Below are 14,306 nucleotides of genomic sequence, written 5' to 3'. Positions count from 1 at the left end.
GTCTGAGCACAGCTGCAGTGATCTGAGGTACTCTTGTGTTATTGCACCACGCTGAGAGTGCAATGACATTCTCACACATGCCCTGACGTACACATGAACACAACTGCTTTAAACAACTTCTGTCCTCTGTTACTCATGTAACAGCAACCACTGAATCCATCTTCACTCTCACACTCAAACACACATGGTGGTACTGTAATAACTCGATTTTTCTAAGAACACAAATTGGAGTGTTATTTATCATTCGAGACTGGTCATCTATTCTTGCTGAGTAACAATAGGATAGCATTTACTCCTAACAAATATCGCCATCCCTCTTTCTCCTGCCCTCCATCTGTATCTCACCTTGTACACTTGTCCGTAGGTGCCGTTGCCCACGACTTCCACGAGCTCAAAGATTCCTGCTGGGTCCTGACGGAGAGAAAAATTTTTTAAGATCGTGAAATCATACAATCATGCAAACCCCCTAAAATAAAGACTGTAGAGGGAAATTAATTTAGATTTACATACTTCAGTCCAATGACATTAAGACCAGAAACATCCTTTACTCAGGGATGTGAACGCAGATGCCAGAATTTGACCAACATGGTTGAACATTCTTTGATATGCACCTTTGATATGTACCTTGATCTAAGGTACCTAGAGTGATTTAATTCTGTGCCGTTAAAAAAAAGAAACTCTTCTCCATTAGGTATTTTTGTGTTGTTGTTTTTATTTACAGTTAAGACCAATTATTAGATTTTATTTGTCACCTCCACAAATATCTGAAAAGTCAATAGATAGTTACATACTGACTTTTCACATCTTTTTAGAGGTGATATAAATCAAATCTAATAATTGGTCTAAACGGTTTTAACCTTTTCTCAAGAACTGTCGTTAATTTTTTAAACATTTCATTAAATGAACAGTTAATGAAACCGTTAAGTGATCAGGATATTTAAGACAAATCAGAATCAAATTCTTGATGAAACGGCAGATTTTTTCCTTATATTTTATGCTAATATAGTTATGGCTCCCCTTGTGGCACTGCTGAGAATTGATAAATTGTGGTCGGGCATTTCAGTATGCATGAAATAGAGCTAGCATAGCTAGAAGTGTCTGCATTTGTAACTTGCACTGGGTGTGTTTGGAATCTTATCAGTCAGAACTTCACTCTCTGTACTTTCTTAGTCACTCTCAGTGTAAAATATCCAAACTACACGATTTGAACTAAGTCTACGATGACCAGGAAAGAAAATATTTCATGGCCTAAATCAAGTTTATTTTTGGAGATCATTTTTCTCTCTTAGACGAGCAGCTCCCTTCTGGCTCAGGATGGCAATGACAGAACCATTACCTGCTCAGCCATTGAGAACAAGACAAAGCGTCATGCTTTTACAAACCCCAAGGTTTAAAAAAGGAGTTGATGCTGCATTGTCGTGTATTAAGCCCCATTATGCAACTCTCAAGCAGCTTTATGTACCTCTTATGTGTGGCTTCAGCTGGGGAGTGCAGCCAAAAACTAGAATGAGTAGAGGGTTAAAAACAGCCAGCGCAGAGCACACACACACTGTGTGATTCAATATGGCCTCGGTACAGCTCTGTGGGTGGACAAGGCTAACGTTCTTCCTAGCACTCACACATATATACACACCATGATCATCTCACTCTCATCTGCCTCCAATAACTGCAATCTTTTTCCTCTCTCACTCTCTTCATCTCCTTTTTATCTTTTCCTCTCTCTCTCCCTTAAAGAGATCTGGAGTGGTGAGCTGTAAGTGAGCAACATGCTCTTATGTGAAACATCAGTAAGAGGGCGAATGGAAATGAGAACAGACACAAACAGGATTAAAAAATGAGCATTTATAACATAAAATAGCACATCATATCAAACCTATATTTTAGTGCCCTTATAATATTCAAACTGAGTTTACAAAGATCATCAAAGGAAATTAGTCTATACTAGAGAGAGCATCTGTCTCAGCGAGAGAGAGAGAGAGAGAGAGAGAGAGAGAGATGACACATACGCAGGGAAATTAATAAATGAGCCGATGAATAAGATGATAAACAGATAATAAGGCTAACATTTATGTAAATGTTCACTGAAAAACCCATTTAAAACATACAGAAAAAACATCAAATCAAATTTAAAAATGACAAAAAAAATCTTGATATTTAAAGGGATAGTTCACTTTGAAATACAATTTTGATATGTTTTAGCTTACTTCAAGGGCATCCAAGATGTAGGTGTCTTTGTTTCCGCAGAAGTTTCAATTTTGATATTTTTAGGTCAAACCGTTCTTGTCTGTCAGTCATATAAAGCAGGTCTATGGTCACCACCTCAAAGAGCATGCACAGAGAAGTCCAAATTAAACATGATTTAATGACTCGTAAATGTAAGTACACATTGATGGTCTAAGATACGAAACGAGCGGTTTGTGTGAGAAAACAAACAGTATTTATATCGTTTTTACCTCTTGTAACGCACAGTCCGAAGCGCCCGCGCCCTCAGATCACTTGGACGTGGCTGTGGTTACATGAGGTAAAATTGATATAAATACTGTTCGTTTTCTCACACAAACCGCTCGTTTCGTGTCTTAGACCATCAATGTGTACTTACATTTACGAGTCATTAAATCATGTTTAATTTGGACTTATCTGTGCATGCTCTTTGAGGTGGTGACCATAGACCTGCTTTATATGACTGACAGACAAGAACGGTTTGACCTAAAAATATCAAAATTGAAACTTCTGCGGAAACAAAGACACCTACATCTTGGATGCCCTTGAAGTAAGCTAAAACATATCAAAAATTAATTTCAAAGTGAACTATCCCTTTAAATTACCATGCTAACAGAGAAATGATGCTCTCATAAAAGATGAGCAAATTAGACTACTAAACCCCTTTTAAAAAAATTGCAAATTACAGTTTGTTCAAAGATTCAGTCTCTCTAAAACACTTCTTTCTGCAAGCATACCCAGCCAAGTCTGTTATGATTGGTCTACCACTTGCAGCGTGTGACAGAAATGAAACACCTTTTACCATATCTGAATTTCAGCTCCGGAGTCTTCCTCAGCACTTGCTAAGTGCAAAGTGGATTCGCAGTGCTGAAAATAGCATCTTCTCGACAAAACAAACCAAACTCTTCCAGGCCTCACTCAGCTACATATTGAGGGAAGGTCAAAGGAGACGTGTTCGCGGGCAGCCAATGAAATTGTAATTACGGTATGCACATTTGTACATTGTTCCATAGGTATGTAACAGGAAGTGAGACTGGAATTGCTGACGACTTTAGCCAGTTCAGAATCAATTCTTTCTCTTAGGAGACAGTTACTTTATTTGTAGTGCACTTTGATCTTTAAAACTTTGCGACTTTTGCATTCATAAACAGCTACACACAGCATAAAAGGTAATGTTCGAAAAAGTAAAATGGGGGTATCCTACTTTAATACGGGTAAAGTTAGCACACCCAGACTACTTAGCAGTGTTGGTCAGCTAGTAGTTTAACTACATGTATACACTACACAGCATAGTGGTAGTGTCGCTGTTTTCTGAATCAAATAGCTGTTCAGTAGCGAAGCTTTTTTTTAATCAAGTAGCGTTAGCGTCCACACAAGCTACATTTTCCCAAGCATTTCTAAAGCTCAAGCTCAAATTGGAAATACAATGCTATCACTGATGCTGGATCAGTAAGTGACGGAGACTTCTTCTTCGTGTTTCACGGCGGTTGACAACCATAGGGCCATATGATTTCATTCCCGCGATGCGGAAAACACGGACGGAATAGCGGAATCCAGGCATAAAAACGGAATTTACAGTATAACGCAGAATTTCACGGAATTTGTCAGATCTTGGATGAAAAGTAGGTCAGTAAACTTAATTAAAACGCATAAAGACTATTTAAAAAGGAATCATACATGTTCTGCGTGTCTCTATGAATGAATGGCGCAGACATGCGGATTACCACACACACTGAAGCACGCATGACGCTTGCGATGTTTTCAGCCTGAGGACATTAATGGATGAACTTCATCTAAACAGCTGCTCTGAGAGTCACTTTAGCAGCATTTTAGCTTGATTTGAGAAAAACTATCGTCATATCATAAAAACACAGAGACTAAAAGGTCTACACGGCAACCCATCAAAATAAAAGGTTGGTTTAGCGTTGCTGGACCAGCCTTTGAAGAAAGTTTTGCTGAGGCCTACATTTTAAATAATAGGTCATTACAATTTAAAGGTCCCGTTCTTCGCGATTCCATTTTTCAAACTTTAATTAGTGTGTAATGTTGCTGTTAGAGCATAAATAATACCTGTAAAATTATAAAGCTCAAAGTTCAATGCCTAGCGAGATATTTTATTTAACAGAAGTCCCCTTTCAAAGCATACAGCGAACGGCCGGTTTGGACTACATCTAATCCCTCTACTTTCTTTTTTAATGACGTAACTAGAACAGTTTTTTGACTAATCTCCGCCCACAGGAATACACAAAAAAAGAGGGCGTGGTCTTGTTGCGCTCCCACGGAGAAGAAGCACTTCAGCTGCGCATGAATCTTCAATTTATGGTAAGAGGCGTGACCTTTCCGGGCAACGTGCGATAAGCTGCTGTCGAATCACAACACAGGAACCGCTGGCACAATCAGAACTCATAACGTATTTCTGAAGGAGGGACTTCATAGAACAAGGAAGTCATCAGGCCGTTTTTTGGACAGTGAAAACAGCGGTATACAGATAAGTAAATTGTGTGAAAAATACTGTGGTTTTTTACACGCGAAACATGAACATGTTATATTGCACACTGTAAACACAATCAAAGCTTCAAAAAAACGTGAAGAACGGGACCTTTAAACCATTAAAATGGAATAAAAAATAAAAAAACGAATTTGGAATGTGGTAACAAGTAAAACAGATTTCATAAGGCCCTACAAGCAGCTTTTTGGTGCATTACCACCACCTTCTGCTCTGACGTTGACATCCCCTACCAATCTCAATCCTTGGGCTGACACGTGAGAAATTCACTTAATGTAAAAAGATGCACACTCTTGACACCTGGGGTTTTGTTATAGTTTTATTTAGTTATATGGTTTTATATAGTTATGTTTTTTTTGCCAAATTGGTTTGGATTGGAACAGTTGTTGAATAAACAATTGAACTGACAAATTATACCTGCCTATCTGTTTGACTGACAGTTTTATTGATCACTGAGATAGCATTGACCTGGAATGAAGTTGGTTCAATAAAAAAAATACATTTGAAAAAATAGCTTAGACGGGTCATCTTCAGACCCGCAAGACGGGTCATCTTCAGAACACAAATGAAGATCTTTTTTGATGAAATCTGAGCTATTTCTGTCCACTTTGATGCTTCAAAAGTTCATAAAGAGATCGTAAAACTAATCCACATGAATTGAGAGGTTTAGTCCAAATTTTCTAAATAGACATGATCGCTTTATATGATGAACAGATTGAATTTAGGGTTTTATTCACATATAAAAACTTTATTTTTGGGTGAACTCCCCCTTTAAGGTTGGAAACAAGAACAACTAGGAAATATTGAGAACAGCATGCAGCTATCTGACAGGAAGATGAAGCCATTAGACACTAAACAAAGTAATACCCATCAGAGCCAGCCTACGGTTATCAATATTTAAGCATCACTAGATCAAGTTACATCATTAACCTGCAACCTCATGAATACAGATACCAACAAACATTAATAAATATTCTCTCCTTGCCAATGAATGGCAAACATCTGGCTTTAGGCACATGTGTACTTCAGCTGGTTTATTTTGATCAGTCAATAACAAGCTTCTGTTACATTTTGTAAGGTACAGTATAGCAGATTTTTCTAGTCATCATGACATGCATTACTTATTAGTTTGTGTTTAACCAATATCTTACATCACTACTATTTGATATTTTTGGTTTCTGTTAAGATTTCATTAGCATTTGTCGCATTTACATAAGCAACCCAACTGTCAAATGGGCTGCTATTATGATTATGTAACAAGTATGCCGCACAAGTCGTGAAAAGTGAAGCCAAAACGTTTAGACCGCCCCCAGGTGGTTGGTCCCTGTTTAGGTCATAAACACCGCCATCTTAGTCTAATGGCCTGTGAGACAAACTAAATCAATTTACACTTCAAATAAAAATTTTCCAAAGATGGTTGTTGTTATTCTAGTTAGTTTGGTTTTAGTTCGTTATTTGATGTTATAAAAACGGGAGTGCCACGTCATGATTCTCTGACCAACAGACTTTTTTCCAGGATTTTCAGGAGTTTGGAGCTTTCATTTCTACATTTCCATAACTGTTTATTTCACACTGACATGAGTTGTTCTGTGGTAAACTGTACTAACCGATTCTGCGGGAGTGTGGGTGGGGCCTTGATACCTCGGCTCCACTTCATACTTCTCCAATCTCACTACTGCGCAGACTCGGGTCCTGAGTTCACTACTGCGCACACTCGGGTCCCGAATCAGCGCAAGATTGGGACATTGGCGGCTTCACTTTTCTACAATGAAAAAGAATGAAGGTGCGTCGTCCATCTTTTTTTACAGTCTATATACAGTCTTTTTACAGTTTTACAGCAAATAACTTCACCTGCTTCTGTGCCAAGTTTAATGCTCTGGCAAGTCAATGTTATTTAAAAGTGATCCTTACAAGAACTGAAACTGAGATGACCACCGGTGAACTGGAGAGCAGGTTGCTCTCAAGTTCAAAAACAATACAACGAAACTACAAACCACCTCGGCCGTGTGCGATTCTAGCTAGAGGGCCACATGTAAGGCAGAACTCTTGAGATAGTCTAAATGTGTTTTGCTCGCCTAAATGTGCATCTACGCTGTGTGTGGGTGTTATATAGGACAGCTATAAAACAATGAGCTTAAGTGAATCATCGTGCTCTCTTCTCTCTCTCACTCTCTCTCTCTCTAGGGGCAATATCACACACATCACACCCTGGGAGAGCCGTGCCCAGGAACTTACTGTACCAACACACAAGAGATATAGAGTTACGGCCAGAGCTCTAACGTTTATGGCATATTCACAATCGCACTAACACACGTAACAGCTGAAGTGTCAAAAGGATGGAGTCCTGTTGTGTTTATGTCCAGTCCGCAAGGTACAAAGCAGTTGTTTAGGAAGGACGCATACCTCAACAAACTATTAAAAACATGTTTGTTAATTGAAATAAAGCTGGAAAATATATATAGCCTAAATATTAGATGAAAAAAAACTTTTAAAATTGGAAATTTTGCTTTGGCAACTAACTAAATGATTGGAGAAGTCTGAGTTACTGTATGACATTGATGAAAACTAAGTGAAATACTTTTAAGTTGAATACTAATCAATTGGAAATAAAAACTAAAGCGGAATAATAAATAATTTAAACCTAAATAGTAATACAATAAAAATGACAAAAGCACATAAAAATTATACTAAAAGTAAAAAAAAAATCTGATTGATGTTACCTTATCTATATGCGGGAATTCACCTAATTAGTGAGCATAATTAGCCCTAAGACACTGGATTAGCCACCTGCTAACATACCACTAAGCTAGATGACTAGATTAGCCTTCTGCTTGCACATGAAATACACAGAGACTATTCTAGTATACAACATAAAATGCAAGCTATTCTAAGGCTAATGTGCAAACTGCAAAGTGCAAAGGTTTGGGGTCAGTAAGATTTTTTTTTTGAATAAATGAATACTTTTCATTCAGCAAAGATGCATTAAACTGAGCCAATGTGACAGTAAATTCATTAATGTTACAAAGATTTCTTTCTATTCATCACAGAATCCTGCAAAAAAAGCATTTAATTCTCTATTAAAAACAAGAGATGTTTTAAATAGTAAAAATATTTCACAATATTCGAGTTGTAATTTCTGATTAAATAAATGCGGCCTTGGTGAACATGAGAGAATTCTTTGAAAAATATTCCAAAATCTTGCTGACCGTTACTGACAGAGTGCATTAGGTAGGGTATTTTGTTGCTAAAATGGTATTTTAGGTGGTTTCATGCTAAAATAGACCTTTGGTGAAGGATTATCATCTTCTTGCCATAGAGTCTGGATTAATGTCAAGATAATAATCTGCCCACTTTTCCATACTACGTGGGCAACTAATTTTCTCCCCTCACAAAATGGACTCAATCGTTGCTGTAAACATTTCAAATGTATCCATTAACTGAGACTTTCCAGCATCTGGCCAGTGGGGAACATTGAGTTTTTGTAAAAAAAAAAACTAAGAAGCCAAGCCATTAAAAAAAAACAGACAGTCCACTGAATCATTCCTTTACATTTGTATTGTACGTAAACATGGTGAGTGATGGCCTAAATGTAAAGTTACACTAATGTTTTGCAGGGCATTCCCCATTCAACAAGGGAGATATTCTAAGATTACAGAGGAAGCCTATTCAATGTCAACATAAGGTAGGCCCTCCAAACCACAAATGTACGCGCGCGTGCGCGCGCGTGTGTGAGAGATGAGAAGAGAGAGAGAGAGAGAAGGAGAGAGGAGAGAGAAGAGAGAGAGAGAGAGAGAGAGAGAGAGAGAGAGAGAGAGAGAGAGAGAGAGAGAGAGAGAGAGAGAGAGTGAGCCGAGAGGAGAGAGAGAGAGAGAGAGAGAGAGACTTACACACACACAAATACATAAACACTCCAGGCCTTGATTATATTACACAATACAGGCCCAAAACTCACCTGCTCGCAGGAAATAATCAATCACGAGCTAGTAACCTTTAAGATCGTTATTAAAAGCTCGTTGATGTATATATTTTCCTCATAACTCATAATATCGACATAGATCATACTGTTATGAATTTGTTTGGGTGTGAAGGCCTCTGACAGGTGAACAACACACACACTCACCCGCAGGGCGGCCAGGTCGATGTCATCCAGACTCCGCGTAGGTGCGTTTTCTGACATTTTTACAGCGATTCAGGAGGAAATTCAAAATATGTACTCCAAAACTGCAGCTACGACAGCGGTATTTTTATTTTATCAGTATATTTCTTTCAATGGACAGTTCAGAAAAACTTGTGAGGTCCCCGAGAAACATTTGGCTCGTCCCCGCCGCGAACAGTTTAACCGACAACAGCTGCAGGATTTCTGACCGTACAATATTTGTTTCTTCTTTACGGAGAACAAAGGGTTCTTTAAGGCTAAGTGATCCGGTTCTTCAGGCAAGTGTTCGAGAAATGCCTAGCGAACATTTATCGATGATAAAGGCAGAGGTTGAGCCTATAATCCCTGAAGACTGCATGGCAACATTTACATGAGCTTGAATCAGATGTGCCACACTGCACTCGTCTCTACACTCATTTTGGCAGCACTGCGTAAGTTAAGCCAAGCCTACCTCAGTCAAAGCACTAGAATAATATATGCACGAGCAGTATAAATCACAAAATATGTAAATAAAGAGGCAGAACTTCAAGATAAGTCAAAAGCCGAGCTCCAAAACAGCGGCGCTCGCTCGTGATATCCGCGTCAATCTGCCACAGTCGTCATGTTACGGCGCAACCCACGCACACGCCTTAAACGGGATTTCTGTGTGGATTTCGATGTCACTGTTCGGCTCAGTTAATGTCCACAGTTTTTAGAAGTCTCTACAATGTGTCTCGGGTTGAAATACACGGTCCTGATGTCAAAAACAAGAAGTGTTTACGTCGAATAAAATTCCGCCCGCCTGGCAAACTTTCATTCCCTCCTGATGTCAGTCAGCGGCACCTCCCGGTTGTGCGCAAAACCTCCGCCGATTTGTTGGAGAGAAAGAAAGGGGGAAGAACGGGAAATCAGAAACAGCACCTTGTTTTCAGGCCGGACCCTTTAAGGCAGTGATTCGTCACGATGCGTAACGTTACATTATATTATTATTATTAAGATATTTGTAAAACGAGTCGCCTCGGGAATAAACTTTGTCCTTTTGTTGTAATCTCGTTTGTTTTCATGGGTCAGATTGAACTTCTCTCTCCTGTGTTGGTATGATCCTATTCCTACTTCTGCTGTGGTCTGGCTGTGACGTCCCTCCTCTGCAAGAATACACAACACTGTTTTCCAGCCACTTTATTTTCCCCCCTCCCCTTCACTTTCTCACTCCCGTCTTCCTGTACTGTTTGACTGAGTTGCTACGGTGCTACAACAGGGACAAACTTCCCGAATAAGTTACAATGGAGACAGGTGGTACCGGGATAATACCTCCATAACTATAGCAGAACATTAAAATAATAATAACTAGCAGAACATAATCACACAAGCGGTTTTTTGTAAATGTTTTTAGGCTTTACATTGACTTCTATTGCTTTTATACGCTATATGTTGTTCTCATAAACTTACATAAGCCCTCTCTCACACTTTAACAATTTTCTAATTTAAGACATAATTTAGTACGTTTATTGAAGGGATAGTTCATCTGGAAAACAAAATAATAATATTAACATTCATCATTTCCCCTCATGTCGTTCTTGACCTTCTGTGGAACACAAAAGACAGATCAACGTTCTTTAATATTTTCTATTTTGTTCCGCATAAGAAAAGTAGGCTACAGGTTTGGAATGACATGAGAGTAAATGATAGAACTTTTATAGACTATTTGGTTGAGCTAGCAAAAAAATATATATATATATATTATCATTTACTATTTGCTAGCTTCTAAAAAAAAGTCTTAATTTACTTAATTCACTGTATTTACTTAAATTCTTCTGTTTCCGTTGGTTCTTTTGTTTTGTTGGCACTTTAAAGCGACCTTGAGTTTAAGAAAGGTGCTGTATAAATAAAGGAACTTTGTTGGCTGGTCCTGACAATGTTGATTATTTCAGGCTTCACACACTCTCTCTCTCTCTCTCTCTCTCTCTCTCTCTCTCTCTCTCTCTCTCTCTCTCTCTCTCTCTCTCTCTCTCTCTCTCTCTCTCTCTCTCTCTCTCTCTCTCTCTCTCTCTCTCTCTCTCTCTCTCTCACAACTAGGGGTTAAACAGATCATTGTCTTGCTAGTTTACATATGCAATAGATTTTAAAAAACCATTCCAGCGCTAGAAGAGGCAAGATAATTTATTTCGGTTTAGCGCACTGTTGCCTGTGTACGCACACACAGAGAGAGAGAGAGGCGCTTCATAGCGCACAAACTCCGAAATGATTCCTCCACTTGGATGGACACATACACACAAATTATGTAAGTCAATACCCGTCTCAGCAAGTATTCTCGTAAGCACACTCTGTTATGTCTTAAGTGAACAAGTTGAGAAAGAAATAGGATGTGTATCATTATACTGGATCAGTGCGTGCATGGGGTCTTAAAGTGACAGTGTAACCTATAAATACCTGCTGTTTGTCATGTTAATCAAACAACAAAACACAGCTTTAATAAAATAAAGATTTATCTATATTACATTTATACTGTGGACATAGTGTTATTTTACATTTAATTATTACATTTCTGTACCCGAAATGAATGCTACAGTTAGACCTTACTTTATTTGTGACTTTGTTGTAGGCTATTTATATGCTTTTAATTGGTTTACTGTCTGTTCACTTGCCTTTAATAATGTTTTAACTTTATTAGTTAGGCTAGTAGTTTTTACTGTGGTATCAGAGTACTTAAAGTAACAACAGGTAACTTTTCAGCCTTCATAATATATTTCCAAGTCTCTTGTGATGGTACATCGACTTACAATAGGTTGAATGACACGTCTGCCATAGCCTGACGGGGTCTGTAGCGTTTTTAATCGTACTTTTAAACTTCGGGTTTCGGGTAGTAACCGGCGAACAAAGAGAACTACAAAATTCGACTGCTTTACGGCATATACGTCACTTCCACCACCACCCCCACTACCTTAAAATCGGACTTGCGAGCCAAATGTTATAGTCATGGCCGAAGCAGCACAGAAAAACAAGAAAGCAAAGGTTTTATCGGAGCAAAGCAAAAAGAGAAAAAGAGAAAGTGATCGCGTTAAAGGCAGAACGAGGATCAACATTGCAGAGCTGCCAACTCTCACGCATTGGCCGTGAGACACCCGCTTTTGATTGGTTTCACAGGCTCACACGCCACACCCCCGGTTTCTCACGCTAAATTGTCAACCCGGTCGGTCAAATGCCTGAAAGATGAGTTTATCTATAGATCTCTACCTGTTGAGCCACTCGTGATCGACAAGTTATACCGCAAATTAGTTCAAATCTCCCGGAATCTAGAGCGAGCGCGCACGCGAGACAGAGACTGTGCTGCAACGCGCGCGGACGCCAGAGAGAGAAAGCGAGCGAGAGACCTTGCGTGTGCAGGGAGCATCGAACCCCCCATCGAAAAAAGAATGCCTCTCTCTAACCTCTCTAATTCGCTAGAGTAGTAGCGAATTATCAATCTGGTAGCTAGTAAACGATATTCTAGTTTTTGATGGTTAGCTATCGCGATAGTATTCTCGTTCTGATTTGAACTTTGCAATCGATGAAATGCCAATAGCAAATGTTTGACCTAAAAAGTGTAGTCTACTCAACATGTACAAAGAAAGGAGGAAGATTATTAATAAAATCATATTTTAGGATACCTAACATGTCTGTGATATTTGTTTATTTGTCTTGCCTCAAGCTATAATGCAAATCGATTTGTAAAATTTGCAGATTCATTTATGGTAGCTTGATATTATAATATTGACGATATATGGTTATTATCAACCACTCAAACATTGCATTGAAGTATCATATAGATCCAGTAAAACGGTAACCAATAGACTAGGCTACTATAATGACGCTGGCTTGTAAACGCGATCATTTGTCGTTATAAAAAAAATAAAACACATGAAATTATATTCATATGACATGCTGAAATATATGCCACTGTACCTGGGATGAAGACATTTCACACACGCGAGAACACCTGCATGTGACCTCCTCCTACAGTGTTCAGGGCTATCATGGTTGTCAACAAATGCACGTGCATGTAGGATGACAGTTTACGACAGTAGTAGAGGACAATACTGTTTCCCAACTGTAGGGGGAGCCCGAGAGCAAAAAAACTTCCTGTTGTTACTTTAAAGTAAGCTTGAAGTATAAATGAAAAGCAAAGTTACCCGCACAATTTTTTGTTCTTGCTGATCCGATTCGTGACCTAAAAACCGTAATATGCTCCGAACCGCGAGTTTTGTGATCTGATGAACAACAAACAACACAAAGCATCTCTGAAGTGAATGGTATATTTATTCAGATGGAGAACAGAGATGAAGGAAAAATTATTGATTGCTCAATTGCTTACAGACAACTATGATATTGCATTTATAGTCAATCCAAAAATACATGTCATACATGTAGCCAAAAACATCATAAAACAGTTTTGAAAGTGATTCTTGAAAATGACATGTGATCTAGGACCTTCATAGAAAGCATGCCGGTGTAAAGACTGCAAGTCTGTCCTTCACAACCTTGTTTTCATCTGAAGAAAATTCAATTTGCTGTCTATCCTAGCTGTCTATAGTAGACATCCAGAAGTTGTGAAAACACATAGTGTTAGCCAAGATTAATTTAAGTATTAGTCTGTGAGCTCAGAATGCTTTCTAAATAAAAGCAATTGTATATACATAAAAAGTATAAAAATGTGCAAAAGCAGATACAGCAGGTATAGAGTGATTTTTTTTTTTTTTTTTTTTTTTTAAAGCATAATTGTCAGTTCATAAAGTTGCCTGCTTGATATGATTAGAATGTTAGAGTATATTAATGATTGTGTCTTCAGTGGTCAAACCCTAAAACATTCTCTTCCAGTGCAGGTAAAGTCACCTACAACATTCTACAGCATTACATGGGCAGATTACTAATCATTCACAAAGTGGGGCATTGACAAAATTAGCTTTGCTTTTCTGGTCTCCAGTGCGCTCTCCACTTGAGTCGACACCCCCTTCAAAAAACCCAAAGTGGAACCTTCTGGGCCGCTGACATAATTACATAACAATAATTTTTTCTGGTTGTCATGGAGATGGGGGGTGGTTGGTGATAAATGTTGAGCTGAGAGACTCCCCCTGAATATCTCACCATGTTTGATGCCCCACCTGATCCCTGCTCCGTAACACTCCCCCCTACCTGTTTCAAAAAACATTACATAATTTTCCCTTGCCAAGTACGCCAGCCAGGGCTCGAGACTAACGGCGTCCTATCGTCCTGGGGACCATGTAAAAAAAAAAAAAATTGTTCTGCATGAATACAAAAAAGCATTTAACTCCTTTTATTTTTTATTTAATCTGTTTTTTACCTATTTACAGATAACTACTTTGAATGGAGCTAACTAAATATAATATATATCTATATACTATAGATGATAATAAAGTACAGAAACAATATTTTCATTTTGGGACGGTT

General features: G+C 38.5%; 1 protein-coding gene across 6 annotated transcripts in view; it reads right to left on the bottom strand.

Annotated features, from left to right (window-relative positions):
• The window catches only part of mink1 (misshapen-like kinase 1), a 46,761-nt gene extending 36,761 nt beyond the window's left edge, over positions 1-10,000 (bottom strand). For all 6 annotated transcript variants that reach the window (XM_056236911.1, XM_056236913.1, XM_056236915.1 and 3 more), the window contains exons 1-2: positions 8,847-10,000; positions 346-411 (exon numbers count right to left, since the gene is read on the bottom strand). In XM_056236911.1, the coding sequence (XP_056092886.1) occupies positions 346-411; positions 8,847-8,903 (123 nt within the window). In that variant the 5' untranslated portion in view covers positions 8,904-10,000. The remainder of the gene's footprint in view (positions 1-345; positions 412-8,846) is intronic.
• Between the last annotated feature and the right edge of the window lie 4,306 nt (positions 10,001-14,306).

The sequence above is a fragment of the Rhinichthys klamathensis genome, unplaced genomic scaffold (assembly GCF_029890125.1).
Source record: "Rhinichthys klamathensis goyatoka isolate OS25496 unplaced genomic scaffold, OSU_Roscu_1.1 h1tg000473l_1, whole genome shotgun sequence".
Taxonomy (NCBI): domain Eukaryota; kingdom Metazoa; phylum Chordata; class Actinopteri; order Cypriniformes; family Leuciscidae; genus Rhinichthys; species Rhinichthys klamathensis.
The sequence above is the reverse complement of the archived record's forward strand: the minus strand, read 5'-3'. Positions and strand labels throughout refer to the sequence as shown.